This window comes from Bos taurus, chromosome 21 (genome assembly GCF_002263795.3).
Source record: "Bos taurus isolate L1 Dominette 01449 registration number 42190680 breed Hereford chromosome 21, ARS-UCD2.0, whole genome shotgun sequence".
Lineage (NCBI taxonomy): Eukaryota > Metazoa > Chordata > Mammalia > Artiodactyla > Bovidae > Bos > Bos taurus.
The window spans coordinates 30,468,675-30,485,689 of record NC_037348.1 but is presented as its reverse complement, the minus strand read 5'-3'; the positions used below and the strand labels follow the sequence as shown (position 1 = coordinate 30,485,689).

At 49.5% G+C, this 17,015-nt stretch overlaps 1 protein-coding gene across 3 annotated transcripts; it reads right to left on the bottom strand.

Moving 5' to 3' along the window:
- Window positions 1–57: 57 nt before the first annotated feature.
- SH2D7 (SH2 domain containing 7) lies at window positions 58–16,651 on the bottom strand. 3 transcript variants are annotated; one of them, XM_024982022.2, is made up of 8 exons: window positions 14,432–16,651; window positions 13,451–13,601; window positions 10,290–12,746; window positions 8,801–8,890; window positions 5,444–5,609; window positions 4,985–5,170; window positions 2,674–3,411; window positions 58–1,257 (listed from the first exon to the last, which is right to left on the bottom strand). In XM_024982022.2, exons 3-8 carry the CDS (start codon window positions 10,463–10,465, stop codon window positions 1,207–1,209), a joined length of 1,407 nt encoding a protein of 468 aa, XP_024837790.1. In that variant the 5' UTR covers window positions 10,466–12,746; window positions 13,451–13,601; window positions 14,432–16,651; the 3' UTR covers window positions 58–1,206. The 3 variants fall into 3 exon arrangements, with proteins under 3 accessions (XP_024837790.1, XP_002696709.1, XP_005222055.1); XM_002696663.6 differs by having other exon boundaries at window positions 58–3,411; window positions 10,290–13,601; XM_005221998.5 differs by lacking the exon at window positions 4,985–5,170 and having other exon boundaries at window positions 58–3,411.
- Between the last annotated feature and the right edge of the window lie 364 nt (window positions 16,652–17,015).

The following is a 17,015-nucleotide window of genomic DNA, read 5'->3' as shown; positions in this document are numbered from 1 at the left end:
CCTTGAAATCTCCCCATGAGCACCTCACCTCTTGAGGTTAAGTGCTGCCTTCCCAGCTTCGGCACCAACTTTATTTCAGTACCTGTGTCCTTGGGAGGAGACATATCTGTGCCCCAGATCCTAGGGAGCTCCGCGAAGAGCCGATGTTGGGTGAAAAATCATCTCCACGTCCCTCATAGTGAGAACCATTCCAGTGAACATTTGTATCAGGCATGGGCCTAGGTCCATGGTGACCAGTTACATAGGGATGGCCGGTGGGCGCCCACTGGCTGGCTCCAGAAACCGCCCAGCAGTGCCCAGGCTGAGCCCAGGCAGCCAGCCAGGTTTGGGCCTGTGTTAGGAGGGGTCTGAGAGCCACCCATAAAGGCCATCACTGGCTGGAGGCAGAGCATAGATGAGGGTGACCTGGTCATATAGGGAGGCCAGCAAGCACCCACTGGCTGACTCCAGAAACTGCCCAGCAGTGCCCAGGCTGACTGACTGTGCAGCCTCAGGCAGGTTGCTGCTCCTCTCTGGGTCTCTGTCCCTCCCCGCCCCCCACCCCTCCCACTCATCTGCAGCAAAAGGGTCAGATCAGGGTCTGCTTAGCTTGCATTATGAGGCCTGCATAAAGGTGGGGGTGGAGAGGGGCAGAGGGGATGGCCCCCAGGAGCTCAGCTGCCCCAGGGTCAGAACCATCCCCTCTGAGGTGGCACTCTACTGCTACTTCCCACCCTATGCTCTCTGCTAGGGCCACAGTGAGGGGGACTGGTTTTGGTCTCTGGAGCAACTGTATGACATCACTCAGCTAAGAAAATGCCAGCCATGCCACAGGGCCTGTCCCATGCTCAGTAAGTGTTCAGTGGTGGGAGGCCAGCTCCATCAATCGTCCAGGACCCCCCCAGCCTGCTCATCTTGGAAGCAGGGGGTGCTCACCCCTGCCTTTGGCTGGTCCCCCCTCCTCTCAGGCTGTGACTTCCTCTGGATGGGTGGGAGGCCCTGGGGTGGGGAGTGGGACTCAGTCCTGAGCAGCAGGAGACTGGAAGGTCCCCTCCCACCCTGTCGCTGGTGGGCACCTAGGCTGTCTTGGAGCCTGGTTTCAGAGCAGGCTGGTTGGGTTTGAGGGTCCAAGGGGTGCCTTCAAGCAAGCTGAGAGCTTCCCAATAACCTCTGGTGTGGCCCCGGGCCCAGGAAACCCGCTGGTGGGCTGCTGGAAGCCAGACCTCCTCAGGGTTTGTGCTTCTTGTCTGTGAAGAAGATCCTCCGGAGCTTGTCAGGCTGCAAGGAAGGACAGGATGCTGGTGCCTGGGTCCCGGGACAGGGCAGGGAGACCCAGGCTCAGAGGGTCCCTTTACAGGGACTGGGAGCTGAGGCCAAGACCAGAGAAAGACCAGGTTGGAATGCAGATGGCTAGTTGCTCCACAGCCCCTCACAGTGCCAGAAACTCCAGCCCTCTGGTTTGGATGAAGGACTTCTCTCTCGCCCCCCTTCCTTCACTGGGTCTCCGGGGGTCCCCATCCCAGCCCTCTCTGCCTCAGCCACGCCCTAGGTAGGATGGGGGGGTGGGGTGTATGTGGTGCCTTCAGTACCCAGAAGGACTTTGCAGCTGGAGGAGGAGCAGATGGGGGATGTAGCTTATGTAGTTCTTAGAAGGACTGTCCACAGGCAGGATCTGTGGTCCTGGGAGTCAGGATCTCAGAGGCTTGAACCAGGGGAGTTCCCTGTCCTGGGGTGTGTGGGTACAACCCTGCCGCGAGGGGGGAGCTGGCAGAGCTTCTGGTGAAGGCCTTTCATCTGCGAGCTCAGGGTCTTACTGTTCAGGCCGGGAGAGGAGGTCTGCATATGCTGGAGATCTGAGGCTGCCACCTCGGGGAGGGGGTCACCTGGCTCATGGGCTCCAGGTACAGGCAAGCACACTGGGGTGAACCCTCAGCAGGGCTCCTCTGCCTCCCTGGGAACTCTGACCCCCTCCCTCCATCCTCCTGGTCTTTGCTTCCCCCTTTCTCCTTTCTTAGAAACCCCCAGGAATAACAGTTATCCTTTGACAGCTGTCTCTGGGCTGTATCCTGAGCACATGGGGATGGCTAGTATCATCTCCTGGGCAGCCACCCCTGGACACAGCACAGGACGAGCCCATTTTACAGATGAGGAAATGCAGCCAGATACTGGGTAGATGCTAAATAAGAGTACAGGATGCCCAGCTAAGTTTGAACTTCAGATAAATAAGGAATAATAGCAGTACTGGTAACTATGCTAAAAAAACATTACTCATTGTTTATCTGAAATTCAGATTAACTGGGTGTGTTGTATTTTATCTTGCTGAATCTGGTGATCTTAGTTGCATGGGAAACTATTTTGCCCAAAGCCACATGGGTAGGGAGTGCCTGAATCATGAAAAGGGACAAGGCAAGTCAAACCTGGAGCCAGGGTCCTTGTCCACCTCTCGGAGGCTCTGAGACCCCTGCAGTGGCAGGAGTCCTGCCCCAGAGAAAGACTTCAGAAGGGCCTGAAAGTTCCCATCTTATATCCAAATCTAACCTCTTCCTCTCCCACCTTCTCCAAGCAGAAGTCGGAGCTGGGAAGTTCTGGGTGTGGTGCTGACCTGACCCACCCGTGTTTGAGGGCCACAGGTTCCCTCCTTCACCAGTAGCTCTCTGCTGGCTGGTAGCCACCCCGCCCCACTCTGGAGCCCACCTTGTGTGTCCGTCCGGCCTCCTTGCTCCTGGCTGCTTGGATTTGTGTGTCTGTCCAGCCTCCTTGCTCCTGGCTGCTTGCTCCTGGGATTTGTTCATAGGTGTGTCTGGGTTCTGGGAGCTCCGGGACCTCCGAGATCCTCTCATAACCACTGTCTGTGAACCCCGAAAGCTTGCTGTATGTAGGGCCCATCCCAGGATAGGGGGTCCTGGCCGGGCTCCCCCAGCAGACTGCAATCTGCTCATGGGCACTGCCATCTTCTCGGCGTGGCACATCCCTGGTGTCCTCGGGGACGTCTTCTGTCCAGATGGACTCGTAGGTGTCTGCACAACTGCTCTGGAAGCAGGGCTGGGCCCCACGGCTCAGTTTTGGAGACCCCTGGCTCCAGGTAGCCCCTGAGGATCCCGAGGCCTCCGAGCTGGACGGCAGGAGGAGGCCCCAAGAAATGGGAGACACCCTAGGGCCCTGGTCTGGGCTCACGCCAGAGAGGGAAGGTCCTGGGCCATCAGGCTTGTTCTGGCTTCCGTCTGACAGTCTTCTCTGGGCCTCCTTGCCTGGAGAACAGGCCTGGCTGCCACCTGGAACTGGCCCCTGCCAGCCAGATATATCTGTGCCCAGGCCTAGCCGGGCCTGGTTCATCTTTCTCAGGTCTGCATAGATGATGTCGTTGGAGCCTCCAAAAGAGTTGCTCAGAAGGGAACCTCTCCTTTCTGGGAGCGGGGGCACCTTGACAGGAGCCTAGAGAGAGGAACAGAACTTCTGAAAGGTTACCCTGCCACCAGGCTGCCCTCAGCTAAAATGAAGCTTTCTCAGAGAAGCTAAGGCCCCTGGCCTTGGACTCATTTACCTGACCATTACGTGCAGGGGTTGGTGGACATTTGGGGTCCCTGCCAGCTTCATATTCTAGGACTCCTGAGTATGGTCCTTACATTGGCATTCAAGGTCAGAGGTCGTGAGCTCTATCTCCCACCGGAGATCATTCTGTTTTGCTCCTCTCCCCTCTGCCCCTCAGAGAGACCCCTGCATTCACCCACTTACTACTCCCTTCACCTTCAGAATAGGCCACGCTCAAGTCCATCAATTGTGTATTTATTCAACAAATATTTAGTAAGAACTGTGTAGACACTGTCCCAGGTGTCAAGGGCTCCATAATGAGCAAGACCACCTCTTGGGAATTTACATTCTAACCTGGAGATGGGCAACATACTACTCTGTTTTTGTTTAATGTGGTTGATGTAATACATGATATAATAGCATGCATGCTCAGTCACTCAGTTGTGTCCGACTCTCTGCAACCCTATGGACTGTAGTCCACCAGGCTCCTCTGCCTATCAGGTTTTTCCAGCAAGAATACTGGAGTGGGCTGCCATATCCTTCTCCAGAGGATCTTCCTGTCCCAGGGATCAAACCGGCATCTCTTGCGTCTCCTGCATCGGCAGGTGGATACTTTACCAGTGTGCCCCCTGGGAAGCAACCCCATATTATAGTGTATCACAAGATAATATACTGTCAGCTCAGGATCAGTACTGTGAAGAAGAACAAAGCTGAGGAAAGGGAACGGGACAATGGCAGGTGGGAGAGGGGATATTTTCCATAGCTTAGGCAGCCCTTTCTGTGGAGAGGGCATTTAAGCAGAGAATGGCATGCAGCGAGAGTAGCAGCCATGTGGGTATCTGGTGGGAAGAGTATTCCAGGCAGTGGGTCAGCAAGTGCAAAGGCCCTGAGGTGGGAACAAGGCTGGTGTGTTTAAGGAAGATCCAGAAAAGTGAAGAAGGAGGAGAGGGAGCAAGGGCACCTGAAAAGGCTCTTGTGAACCCTGGTGAAGCTTTCAGATTTTAAACAAGAGGAGAAGCCCTTGATATTCTGTGATCTGATATACATTAAAAAAAGAAGTCTCTATGAGTCCCTCCTGCAAAGATGCTAGGGACAATAAAGTACTGACTCACAGGCACTCCACTCTATAGTTTACAAAGGGATTTTCTCAGACATTGTACATCCGTTCCCTCATTCAAGCCTCAGTGGAATCTCAGGATTGGTAAACTGAGACTTAGAGAGCTTATGTGACTTGACCAAAGTCACTCAGCCAGAAAGGCCAAGCCGAGGTTTGAACCAAATCCAGCTAGCAGAGGCAGGCATGGGTGAACCACTGGGTAATTCCAAACTGGGCCACTCCTCTCCCAGAGGGCCTGGCAGTCAGCCTCCTCAGCCTGAGGGGCTGGCTGCGGTGGCCGCTCCAGGCCTGACTGTGGGCGTGGCACCCACATTCCTGGTCTAGCAACCCTGACCCTCAGTGGCCCAGAATCCTTCTCACCTCCATGCTTTCTTCCTCGGAGAGATTCCGGGGACTTGCATCCAGGCTCCTCCTTTTGTGGAGGGAGGAGACCTGGTGCTTTGGAGAGGCAGGGGGGCTGCTGGCCTCCTCTGGTGGGTATTCCAGGCTAGGATCAGTTTGGTGGAGGCCCACAGTGATAGCGTCATAGAGATCATTGTCCTCCATCTGGGGGTGGTAGAGACACAGCAAGTATGTCGTCATACACCCCTGGCTGGCCTCTAGCCTCCTGCCAGAGACTGCTGGCCAGAGCCAGAAACATCCCCACCAGGTCCCAGACCTCAGCTAGAATGCTGTCTCCTTCTCCCAGGACTCTGCACTGAGTGCCCGTGGGTGGCAGGAAATAGAAAAGGCAAAGAAAGGCATGTGGTCCAGTGGTGGACACCCCTGGCCTGGGCACTCTGCCCCATCCCCCACCCCCCCAGGAAGAGGGGTACCTACCCGGGGGCAGGCAGCAGACAGGGTCTCCCCGAAGGGCTCAAACTGCACCTCCTGGTAATGGTGCACGAGTTCTGCCAGGGTGCCATGGCTCTGGGTGTCCCCTGAGATGAGGTAGCGCCGGTTTCGGAGCTGGTTGATGACAAAATGCCGGCAGCGGTCACTGCCCCTGCAACACAAGGACAACAGCAGCTCTGCCTTGGCCCAGGGCCAGAGCTGACCCGGGGCCACGCTGTCCTCTGGGGCCTTGACGTGCCCCTCTGGAAAGTAGGACTTGACATCCAACAAGCCCAGCCTTGCAGGTGATGGGGAGCTGGGGAATGGCGTTCCACCCCACCTCCCCCTCCATCCCCCCCACCCCCTTTCCCCTGCAGCATCAGTCAGGGAAGAAAGGACAGGGGAAGTGAGGCACTCAGCTTGGGGCTCGGATGCAAGATGTAAAGGGATGACACAAATTCAGTAATCAGGACAACTGATAACGCAATATTTTAGAAAGTCAAAATTAATACCAAAATATCCATGATGAGTAAAACCTCTGTCTTAAAGATGAGGTCCGACCCCACACTTGCACACCTCGGCCTCACTCCCCTCACCTGAATTCCAGCCACATGGAAAAGATGGAATTCCAGCTCCCATCTCCCCCAGCCTGTAAAGTCCCACTCTCTTCATTTTCCTTTTTTATGGAAGAGTATTGGGCTTCCTTGGTGGCTCAGTGATAAAGAATCTGCCTTCCAATGCAGGAGACTGCAGGTTCAATCCCTGGGTGGGGAAGATCCCCCAGAGGAGGAAACGGCAACCTACTCCAGTATTCTTGCCTGGGAAATCCCATGGACAGAGGAGCCTGGCGCGGTTGCATGGGGTCCCAAAAATGTTCATGGGCTCACAAAGAGGCAGACACAACTTAGTAACTAAACAATAAGGGTAAACACAGTGAAGGCACACGTCCTAATTGTGCCACTCAATGTATTTCCCATGTAACCACCACCTAGAGGAAAACGGACAATATTTCCAGCTCCCCAGAAGACTCCCGTATGGCCCCTTCCAGAGTAGCCATCACCCTGACCTCCATTGTCACAGATCAGTTTTACTCATTATGGAAATTCACATAAATAGAATCATATTTTTTTTTCATGTCCATGTAGAATTAGCTTCTTTTTTCCCCCACTGATAGGTAGTATTCCGTTTAATTTAAATATCCACAATGTATCCATTCTGCTGATGGACATTTAGGTTATTTCTACACCTGGGTTATTATAAATGAAGTTACTCTGAACATTCTTGTACATGGCTTTTTGCTGAATATGTGTATTCACTAGTGTTGAGAATATCCCAGGACAGAGAGTTGGTGGGTCCAGGATACACTTTTGCTTAGCTTTAGTAGTATGCCAAATTGTCTTCTAAAATCATTGCCAAGTATGAGAGTTACAGTTGCTCCGTGTCTTCACAAACTGTTTCGTAGCCTCTTTCTACTGTAACCAGCACGTCATTGTGGTTTTAGTTTCTATTTCCCTGATCACTAAAGCTGCTGAACCGTCCTCTTTGGACCCTCTTTTTGAAGTGCCTCTATTTTGCCTGTGTTGTCTTTGCCTTACTGATTTGCAGGACTTCTTCATATATTCTCGATATGAATCCTTTATTAGGTGTATGTATTACAATACAAAACCTCTCCGGCACTGTGGCTTGTCCTTTTATTCACAGAATGGTATCTTTTGATTAATAAGAGTTCTCAATTTTAAGAAACTCAATTGTTAAGCTTCTCTGTCAGTACTTTGGGGTCTTGTTAAAGAAATCTTTGCCTACCACGAGATCATGAAAAACGTTTCCCATGTTTTCCTTTATAAGTGTATTGTTTTGCTATTCTCACTTGAGTTCATGATCCATCTAGAATTATTTAAATTTTGTGTATGATGTGAGGTGGGGGTCATTTTTTTCCATTTGGTTATCCAATTACTTCCACACCACTTATTGAAAAGACCAGCCCATCCCCATCTCTCACCCCTGAACTACAGTGGACATTTGTAGCAAATCAGGTAAACCAAATGTGGACATTTGTTGCAAATCAGGTAAAGCAAATGTGGGGGGCTGTTTCTGGATTCGTGTTGGTCTATTTGTGTATCTGCAAGGAACCCCACTTTTATCTCTTTAATGAGTTGTCATTCCACCCAAGATCATGTTTGAATAATAATAATAAAAAAAGCCCTGATGCTGAAAAGACATTGAAAACTGCTGAGTTTGTATATTTCAAAATGCTGAGAACTGTATCAGGGACTCAGAATAACAATAACTATTTTAGTAATGAGTAACATTTATTTATTTACTATGTTCTGGAGTACCAGCACTTTTAAAGGTCTAAACTCATCAAACCCATTCAACAATTCTATGCAGTAAATACTGCAATATTACCATTATACAGATGAGGAAACATGGGTGCAGAGAGGCAAAGCAACTTGCTCAAGGTCAGGATTTGAACTGAGACAGTCAGAACAGATGATAATTTTGAATCTGAATCTGAGACCTTTGAGAGTTTCCCTAGAGCCCCAGCCTGCCTCCCTCCCTAACTGGGGGTTGGTGGTGGGGGGAACTTCTTTCTTTTTCTGCCTTCCCCCTTGCAAACTACTCTTGGGTCAGGCTCTGATATCACCACCTCTGACTTCATCCTGCCTGTCTTGTCTCCTCGTCTCTAGGACCACTGCCTTACACTAGTCTAGATTTCATCATCGAGCCCAGACCTCACCCCTCGTGGTTCCCACTGCCCCCAGTATCTGTCTTGAGTCCTCCTTCCATAGGCTGCCTGCAGGTTCCTTGCAAAACCTAAGTCTGACCCGATGACCCGTCATTGTCTACGGACATAGCCCAGCATCCAAGGCTATCCTGAGCTGCCCCCTGCCCTCCTCTCCAGGCACTGCTCCACTGGGACCATGCATCCTTCTGCACCCAGCAACTCCCCAACACCTTAGTCTGCCTTGTCTCTCTTCTTTTGCACATGCAGTTTAATCTACTGGAAATGCCTTCCTAAACCCCAATCACACCTCCTTTCCTGCCCAGCAAGTTGCTTTTTTCCTTCTATCCTGGACTCAAAGTTCACCTCTGTGAACCTTCCCCAGTCTTCCATCAGGAGGAGGTTTTCCCCTGCCTGCCCCTCTAACTCACCCCCTTGAAGGCAGAGGCTTCTCCTAGTGTATGGCCGGCGCTGCTTAGCATGCCTGATGGACATGGTGGATGGGTGAGGGAGTCAGGGAGTGAGGGCCTGGGGAAATCCCAGCAGTGTGGGCTGGTGGAGACTCGGAGCTTATCTGCAAGGCTGGCTTGTGGGATCCAGAACCTGCCTGCCTGTCCTTTGCAGAGGGCTTCCTCTCTTACCTGTAGGACAAGATGTAGCCGGTGGCCCGGTCACTGAGGCGGATGAGGAAGGAGCCAAGAGCTTTGTCCCTGAGCAGCTGCTCTGTCTGCCTGGGCAGAGGACATGCCATTAGTCAGGGCTGGGCACCCCCAACAGCAGCAGGAGTAGCCTAAGTCAGACCCGCCTCAGAGTCCCTGCTGGCCATGCCCCAGACCCAGAGCAGAGACCTCCAGACCTTTATAGAGAACTCCCTCAGTATTTCGGCTGGTTCTGTGGCCTGTCTGGGCTCAGTCAAGCAAATTCAAGACTCAGTCTGGCGCTGGGTTGGAGTCCTGAAATCACGTACATTGCTCCACTTACAGCCTCACCAGTGGGCACAATAGCCACCGCCCTCCACCTGAATGGCCCTATAGCAAGAGGGATTCCATATAGCTGGAGATTTTCAGTTTTGTGGATCCTTGTCTCAGGATTGCTGTGTACAGCAATGTGTACAATTGCTGCACACTTGTGCAGGATGTGTACTGCACAAGAGTTTCTGCAGGGAGAAGGTGCTATTATATCTGGAGGCTGACCATGATAGCAACTCTTAGGTTCTCATCTTCCTCCCTTGCACATCCCCTTCAACCCCAGGCAGCTATGGATACTGCTAAATAATGCCAAGTATTCTGGAGGCATGGTGGAAAATTCCAGCTGTCTTCTGATTTGGCAGTACATAGACCAAATAGTTCCTCACCCACTTATTCACCAAACACTGAGTGCCTGCTCTATGCAGGGTCAACTACAAATTTTGCAGAGTTCGGTACTAAATGAAAACCTGGAGCCTGTCAGTAAAAAAGTAAGAATTTCAACATGGGGACTGCAGTGTATTCAGCCAAGAATAGGGCCCTTCTGAGCAAAGGGCCCCGTGTTACAACGCGAGTTGATGCCGGTGAAGCTGGCCCTGGTTCAATGCTAAGTGCTGGGCCGGGAGGACCCAAAGGCTGGCCGCATTTGTTATTCCTTCAGCAAGGGCTTTGGCAGCTTGGAGACCCATCCCAATCAGAAAGCCAGACCCCACATTTTGGCGTCTATTCCTAGAGTAACTGTATATCCAGGGTTGCCTGGAACAGTTCCCACTTAAAACAGGTCTCCTAGTAAATTCTCCACTTACTAATAGTGTTCTGGTTTGGATGATAAATGAAACAGCACCCTTAGTAATTCATCAAGATATTCAGAGCTGGTCTGAATGCATTCTGATCCGGCCTGCCGCCCCCACCCCCCTGCCTCTGTTTTTCTGGCAACCTGGCAGCCCCAGCAGACTCATAGTGGGGGGCCAATGCCTTCACCCACCTTGCCCACAGAAGCAGCTGTCAGAGAACTTGGTGCCCCTAAGTCTGCTTCCCCACCCACCACCTCCTGGGGTCCCTGCCTCCCCCATGGAGAAGGCAGGGACCAATCTGGTCCCAGACCATTTTTTCGGCCCTGAGGGGCTATCAGCCATGCTGGGTATGTGGACAGGGGCAGCCTTACTTGCGGGTGATGAATCCGTGAAACCAGGCGGGCAGGACTCCATTCTGCAGAATGAGGGGGGCTTGCGTCTCCATGAACCAGCTCAGGGCCAGCTCTTGCAGCTCAGCCAGGGCCTGTCTGTCCCCAGCCCCCTTGGGTCCCCTGCCCAGGCTGAGCTGCCTAAGGTGGGCCTCCATTCTGGCGAGCACTGAGGTGGAAGCCGAGCCCAGACCACCCGCACGCCTCTATATCTGTGTGCGCCCCATGGACTGACGCCTCATTTGCCTGAGTCCATGCCCTCTCCAACCGCCCATGGCACACAGGAGCCCCATTGTCACCTCTGACAATGTGTGGGCTGGTTCCCCTCTCTGATGCTCTGAGGCGGGGCACCTTGGCTGGCTGGGGGCGCTGGGGGAGGGTCACATTAGCAGCTAGAGAGGCCTGGGGTGGGGGGGTATCTCTGACTTCCTGGCTAGCAGATGAGGCGCAGCACTGGGTTTGGCCCCTTCCCCCAACCTCCGGTCTTTGTCTCGGCTAAAGACCAGACTCTGGCTAAGGGCCAGGCACTGCCACTCTTAACAAAGTGGGGAATTTAAATTCTACTTGTCCTTCCTCCATGGAGGCCACTTGCATTTTGGTGAAGTTCCGTGCTGGTGAATTTCTCCTTCCACTCAAGCTTTACTGTCTACTGTGTGCCACATACTCGTGGGTCCTGGGAATAAAGCAGTACTCCAAAGAGCATTTTGCCTTGTGGCACATACATTCTAGTGGAAGGATACAGGCAATAGACAAATACATATGTAGAATATGGCACCAAGTGTAATAAGCACTCCAGGAAAGAGAGGAAGAAGATGAATGGGTGTGTTACTTAGATGGGGGGTCAGGGTTGGGGGAAGCCTTGTCCAGAATATGCCACTGGAGCAGCAAAGGAGGAGGCCAGGCTGGTGGCTGGGGAAGAGATGCTGCTCCCAGAAGAGAGAGAAGCAAGTGCAAAGACTATGAAGTGGGCCTCTGCCCTCTGATCCCCTAGCAGGGCTGCCATAAGGCCTTTGAGAGGAAGCAGTGAACCAGGTAGGGCCCGGGATATTTGTTCATGCAAACATCCCTGAACTTTTAATGTGCTTCCGAGTTTCATAGCAGAAATCCAGGCTTGGGTGATGGGGAGGCAGGGGATGTTGCAGCGAGCCAGCCCCAAGGACCTGGGTTAGAATCATTACACTGGCTGCGGCCTGAAGGCAGTTACTAAGTGGCTGCACATAGCTCAGTTTTTTCATGTGTAGAATGGGAATGATTTTTAAAAAGCTACCTTCTAGACTCTAGGGCCATTATGACAACTAAAGGAGATAGCACAATGGTTAAGAATAAGTTCAGTCACTCAGTCGTGTCCAACTCTTTGCGACCCATGGACTGTAGCACACCAGGCTTCCCTGTCCATCACCAGCTCCTGGAGCTTGCTCAAACTCATGTCCATCGAGTCGGTGATGCCATCCAGCCGTCTCATCCTCTGTCGTCCCCTTCTTCTCCTGCCTTCAATCTTTCCCATCATCAGGGTCTTTTCAAATGAGTCAGTTCTTCGCATCAGGTGGCCAAAGTATTGGCGCTTCAGCTTTAGCATCAGTCCTTCCAATGAATATTCAGAACTGATTTCCTTTAGGACGGAGTGGTTGGATCTCCTTGCAGTCCAAGGGACTCTCAAGCATCTTCTCCAACACCGCAGTTCAAAAGCATCAATTCTTTGGTGCTCAGCTTTCTTTATAGTCCAACTCTCACATCCATACATGACTACTGGAAAAACCACAGCTTTCTCTAGGTGGACCTTTGTTGGCAAAGTAATGTCTCTGCTTTTTGATATGCTGTCTAGGTTTGTCATAGCTTTTCTCCCAAGGAGCAAATGTCTTTTAATTTCATGGCTGCAGCCACCATCTGCAGTGATTTTGGAGCCCAAGAAAATAAACACTTTCACTGTTTCCATTGTTTCCCCATCCATTTGCTATGAAGTGATGGGGCCAGATGCCATGATCTTCGTTTTCTGAATATTGAGTTTTAAGCCAGCTTTTTCACTCGCTTCTTTCACTTGCACTTTGCTTAAGAATGAGGGAATGTATGTATAAACTCAAAAACTGGTAGAACTGACCAATAACAATAGAAGTTAGGATAATGTTTGCCTTGGGGAGTATATGATAAGCAAGGGATGAGGGGCTGCCAGGTGGTGATCATGTTTTATTTCCTGATCTGGGTGGTGTGTTAGGTAAATGTATTCACTCTGTGAAAATTCGTTGAGGTGGGCTCATGACCTATGCATTTTTCTATGTATATGTTCTACTTCAACAAAACAGCTCACTTACTAAAAAATGAGGATGCTGCAGTCATATTTCCTTGGTTCCAATCCCAGCTGACCAGCTATGGGACCTTGAGGAAATGACTTAATTTTTCTGGCCTTCAGTGTCGTCATCTTTGAAACAGGGACAAGAACATGACCTGTTGTTTGGGAGGTAAGATGAGTTATGTCCTTAGAACAGAGTTTGGAACACAAGCTATTAGGATCAGCTCTGATGATAATGTAATGACTCTAAAATACAGTGGGCCCTCCCATTGGTAATTATTTTCATCATTACTATTATTATTACAATTTCATCACGGTCACCTCAAATCAAGATAAAGTGATCGATGGCAAGTATGTAATACATACAACTTAGAGGAAAGGCCAGGGCATGCCACACACCTGCAACCTCCACCTGAACAGCTTATTCCCCGTCTCTGAGGCTCATTTCTCACATCTGTGAATAGGGCTGCGAGGCATCTACTTGCCTCACCTGTTGATGGAGTGAGCTATTGCAGGTCATGCTCTTCACATGGGATAGGCCCACAGGCACACAGCAAGGATCCCCAGGGTCAGCTACTGGGAACACCACTTTTATAAACAATTTCCAGCCTTGACAGAGAGGAGTCAACTCCAGCCAAGGGATCCTGGAGGGATTCATGTACTTGTGAAACTATCTTCCGGTCACAGCTGTAAGCCAGGGATACACTGGGGTCACAGTGGAAATCACAGGCCCAAACTGGCAAAGACTGGAATTTCCTAAGTTGAGGTGGGGGAGGAACAGGGTGGATTACATCTTTATCTTCCCCAATCTCTAACTGAAATTCAGCATTTCCTTCCGTGACGAGTGCGGAGAACAAACCTTATTAGTGTTCATAGAACTTGTGACTTGGTCACCAATGGAAATTACAGATATTCTCATATCACGTTACAGCTGTGGCAGACATCTTCAGATATTGATTTTGTTCACCATTACTTCAAAATAACTAAGCCGGATCTTGTTCTTTAACATGCTAAAAGAGAAGCACAATGTATTACTACATCACAGATTTTTGAATAACTTTATATCAATATGATTGATTTCCATTGTGATTCTATGTATTTTATTTCATGCATTTAAAAATATTATTCTGAGAAAAAGTTCATGAACTTCATCAGATACCAGAGAGATCCACCGTCCAAAAAACGCCAAGGAAACTGGGGTTAGACCCAGAGTTGATTTGCTGCCAACACAAAGTCCTGGAAGTATTCAAATACAAAGAAATGTGTTTCTGTAATTTTCCATGAGGTGTTATCTCTCCAGCTCCCTCTTAGGTGGGGTACTTTTATGAGCAGAACTTGGCTATTTGCATAAGGCGACAAAGGTTTTGTGTAGGGGAAGGGGGAGCCCAGGATGGCTGCGGGCCAGATATGAAGATTCCAAAGGCAGGCAAATAAAGGGGAGTCTATTTTTACACTCAGAGGAAATGGGGGTGAGGAGGAGGTGAGGCCAGGTTTGGGGGCATCCAGTGAGCTCTGTGAGAGACTGAGGGGTTGGTTTTCCTTGAAGGCACTCCATAACCCACTGTTCCGTTCATGGCCGTGTCACCTGCTGGGAGCTGGGCCCTGGGACGGAGAGAAGACTCCAGAACGCCCGCCCTGCTTCTCCATCCCTGGGTGCCCAGAGGTGTAGGAAGAGGAACTGAGAAGATTCAGGCTTTTGCAGCCAGACTAAGCCACTTACAATCCTGGTTCCCCCATTTGCTGGCTTGGTGACTTTGAGGGAGGTACTTAATCTCCGTGTGTCTCAGTTTCTCATCAGTAAAAATGAAAGGGATAAAAAGTACTCATAAAAAGTACGCACCTAGCAGGGTTTGGGGATCCAGTGAGCTGATCCAACGCAGAGGAGAGGCCGGGAGGCACGGGGCACAAGCAATAATCATCAGCCCCAGCTCCAAGTCATCTCCCCACTGGGAAGTCCCCAGAATTCTCTGTCTGTCTCATCAAAACTTCCTTCTCCTGGGTTCTCCATCAAGGCCGTGCTTCTGCTGTAGGACAAATAGATGGTAACTGATTATCCAGTAAATTACTCTGTCCCAAGGGTGCTCAGTCCGCTGTGCCTTCTCAGGCAGAAAGCCCTCAGACTTCTCCAGAAAGGTGCTCAGAGGCGGCGTTTTTCCAGTCCTTTGACCGAGGCTGAGTATGGCGCACCCCAGCACTGCCGCTTCCACTCCTCCTTCGCTGAGCCTGTGCTGTGGGAACCCAGCACACGGCCAAGTGCTGCTGGCAGCCAGCCTCCATGCAGAATGCCAAAGGGGGCTTTTCAGTACATTTTAGTCATAGGTTTGCTTTAGTTTATGAACACTGCATTCTTGTGCCCCTTAGTTGGTTATTCCACTAGAATTTGTTCCACAATAGTAGGGAGTGCAGAATGAACAACCCTATTTCTTTTTTTCTCAGACTGTCTGCCTTATTCTCCACTGTGCTCTGTGCCTAGAACCACGTTTGGCATAGTTAGATGCTCCATAGGTGTATTTTAAATTATCATCCAAATGTGTAATACATCCACATGGTTTTTAAAGATGAAAAGTGTAGTACTCCCCTGGTGGTCCAGTGGGTGGGAGTCCGCCTGCCAATGCAGGGGACACGGGTTCCATCGCTGGTCTAGGAAGATTCCACGTGCTGAGGGGTAACGAAGCCCACGTATCACAGCCACTAAGGCCCCGCGCTTTAGAGACCATCCTCTGCAACAAGAGAAGCCACCACAAAGAGAAGCCCACACACTGCCATTAGAGAGTAGCGCCACTCACTGCAGCTAGAGAAAGCCTACATGCAGCAACAAAGACCCAGCGCAGCCAGAAATAAAAACAAACAAATAAATAATAAAAAGGATAAAAAAGATATCCCTAACAATCTTCTTTCTCCAGGCATTAAAACCCCATCCACCCAGTGCCACCTCATTCCCACAAAAACCCACTCTTATTCATTTCTTGCATGTTCTTTCTGGGTTTCTTTATGCATATTCAAGTAAATATGTATATTCTTATTTTCCTCCCTTTGTTATATAAGGGTAGAATCCTATGCAGTGTCCTGCACTTTGTTTTGTAAAGCTCTTTAGTAATACATCTGAGTTCCTTTCATAAGAATACACAGAGGGATGCCATTCTTCGTGTTACAGCTACATGGCTGCACCATCATTTTTGTAACCAGTCCCCTAGTGACGATCCCTTGGGTTGCTTCCAGTGTTTTTATATTTCCCACAATGCAGCAGTGGATAACCTTATACAGATTTGATTAAGCACAAGGGTGAGTACATCCATGGAACACATTCTCAGAAGAGATGGCTCAATCAAAAGGGTATTTGCATTTGCCATTTTGATAGATGTTGCCAAATTGTCTTCTTTTGGAGTTGTAGTCATTTACACTCAAGAAATACTGAGTGAATGAATAGACAAATAGATAATATATCCAAGCTCAGTCATTTGGGGGCCCCCAGCTAGCAAGAAAAACTGGGAGGGGGCCGATGTTGCTCCAGAGAAGTCACCAATGTTACTTTGACTTTTTTTGCCCCTTTGATGTCACTGAGAAAGCTCATCTTCTCATCTGTACAGCATGGCTCTTGGGGTAGGAGGGCGGTACAATCATCCCACCAAACAGGCAGTTCTGTTTTAGTAATATTTACAGGACAATGGCCAGGTACTGAGAACTTTACAAGGGCTGGTTAAAATGTCTGAGGCCTGAAAAACAATAACATCAAAAAACCCTACCAGTATTCGCTCCCAAATCCAAAAGAAGAAAGCTGCAAAATCACAACAAACGTATAAGCAAATGTCTATACAATGTATCGTTGCGTCAACTTCATTCAGTATTCATAAAAGTTTCACCACATCTGAAAATGGTTTGGAGGTCAGATTGTCTTAATCTCAGAAGAATCCCCAAGTGTGCAGGAAAACTGCCAACAGATTGTTACCAATTGTCAGTTAAATGAATTCTCAAAGCCAAATCATTCCAAAGCAAAATTATAAAAGTAATCATTTCCAAAAGAGTTCAAAGTAAAAAAAATTATATATGTTGTATACATAAGATATAGAATATTATGTCATATATACATGTCATATTAATATTAATGATATATAATATAAAATGTTAATATTATAGTGTATACAATTTAAAATGTGACTGTGACTATATTTATATATATATACTATAAAATGTTAATATTATATTGTATATAATTTAAAATGTGACTATGCCATTATATTTATATATTTATATATATATTTGTATATATTTATTTATGTGCTATGTAGTGAGATGCAGACTCCAAAGTGCCCTGGACCTTTGCAGGTGCACTCAGTCATGTTCAACTCTTTGCAGGCCCATGGACGGTAGCTGCCAGGTTCTTCTGTCCATGGACTCCGGACAAGAATACTGGAGTGAGTTGCCAT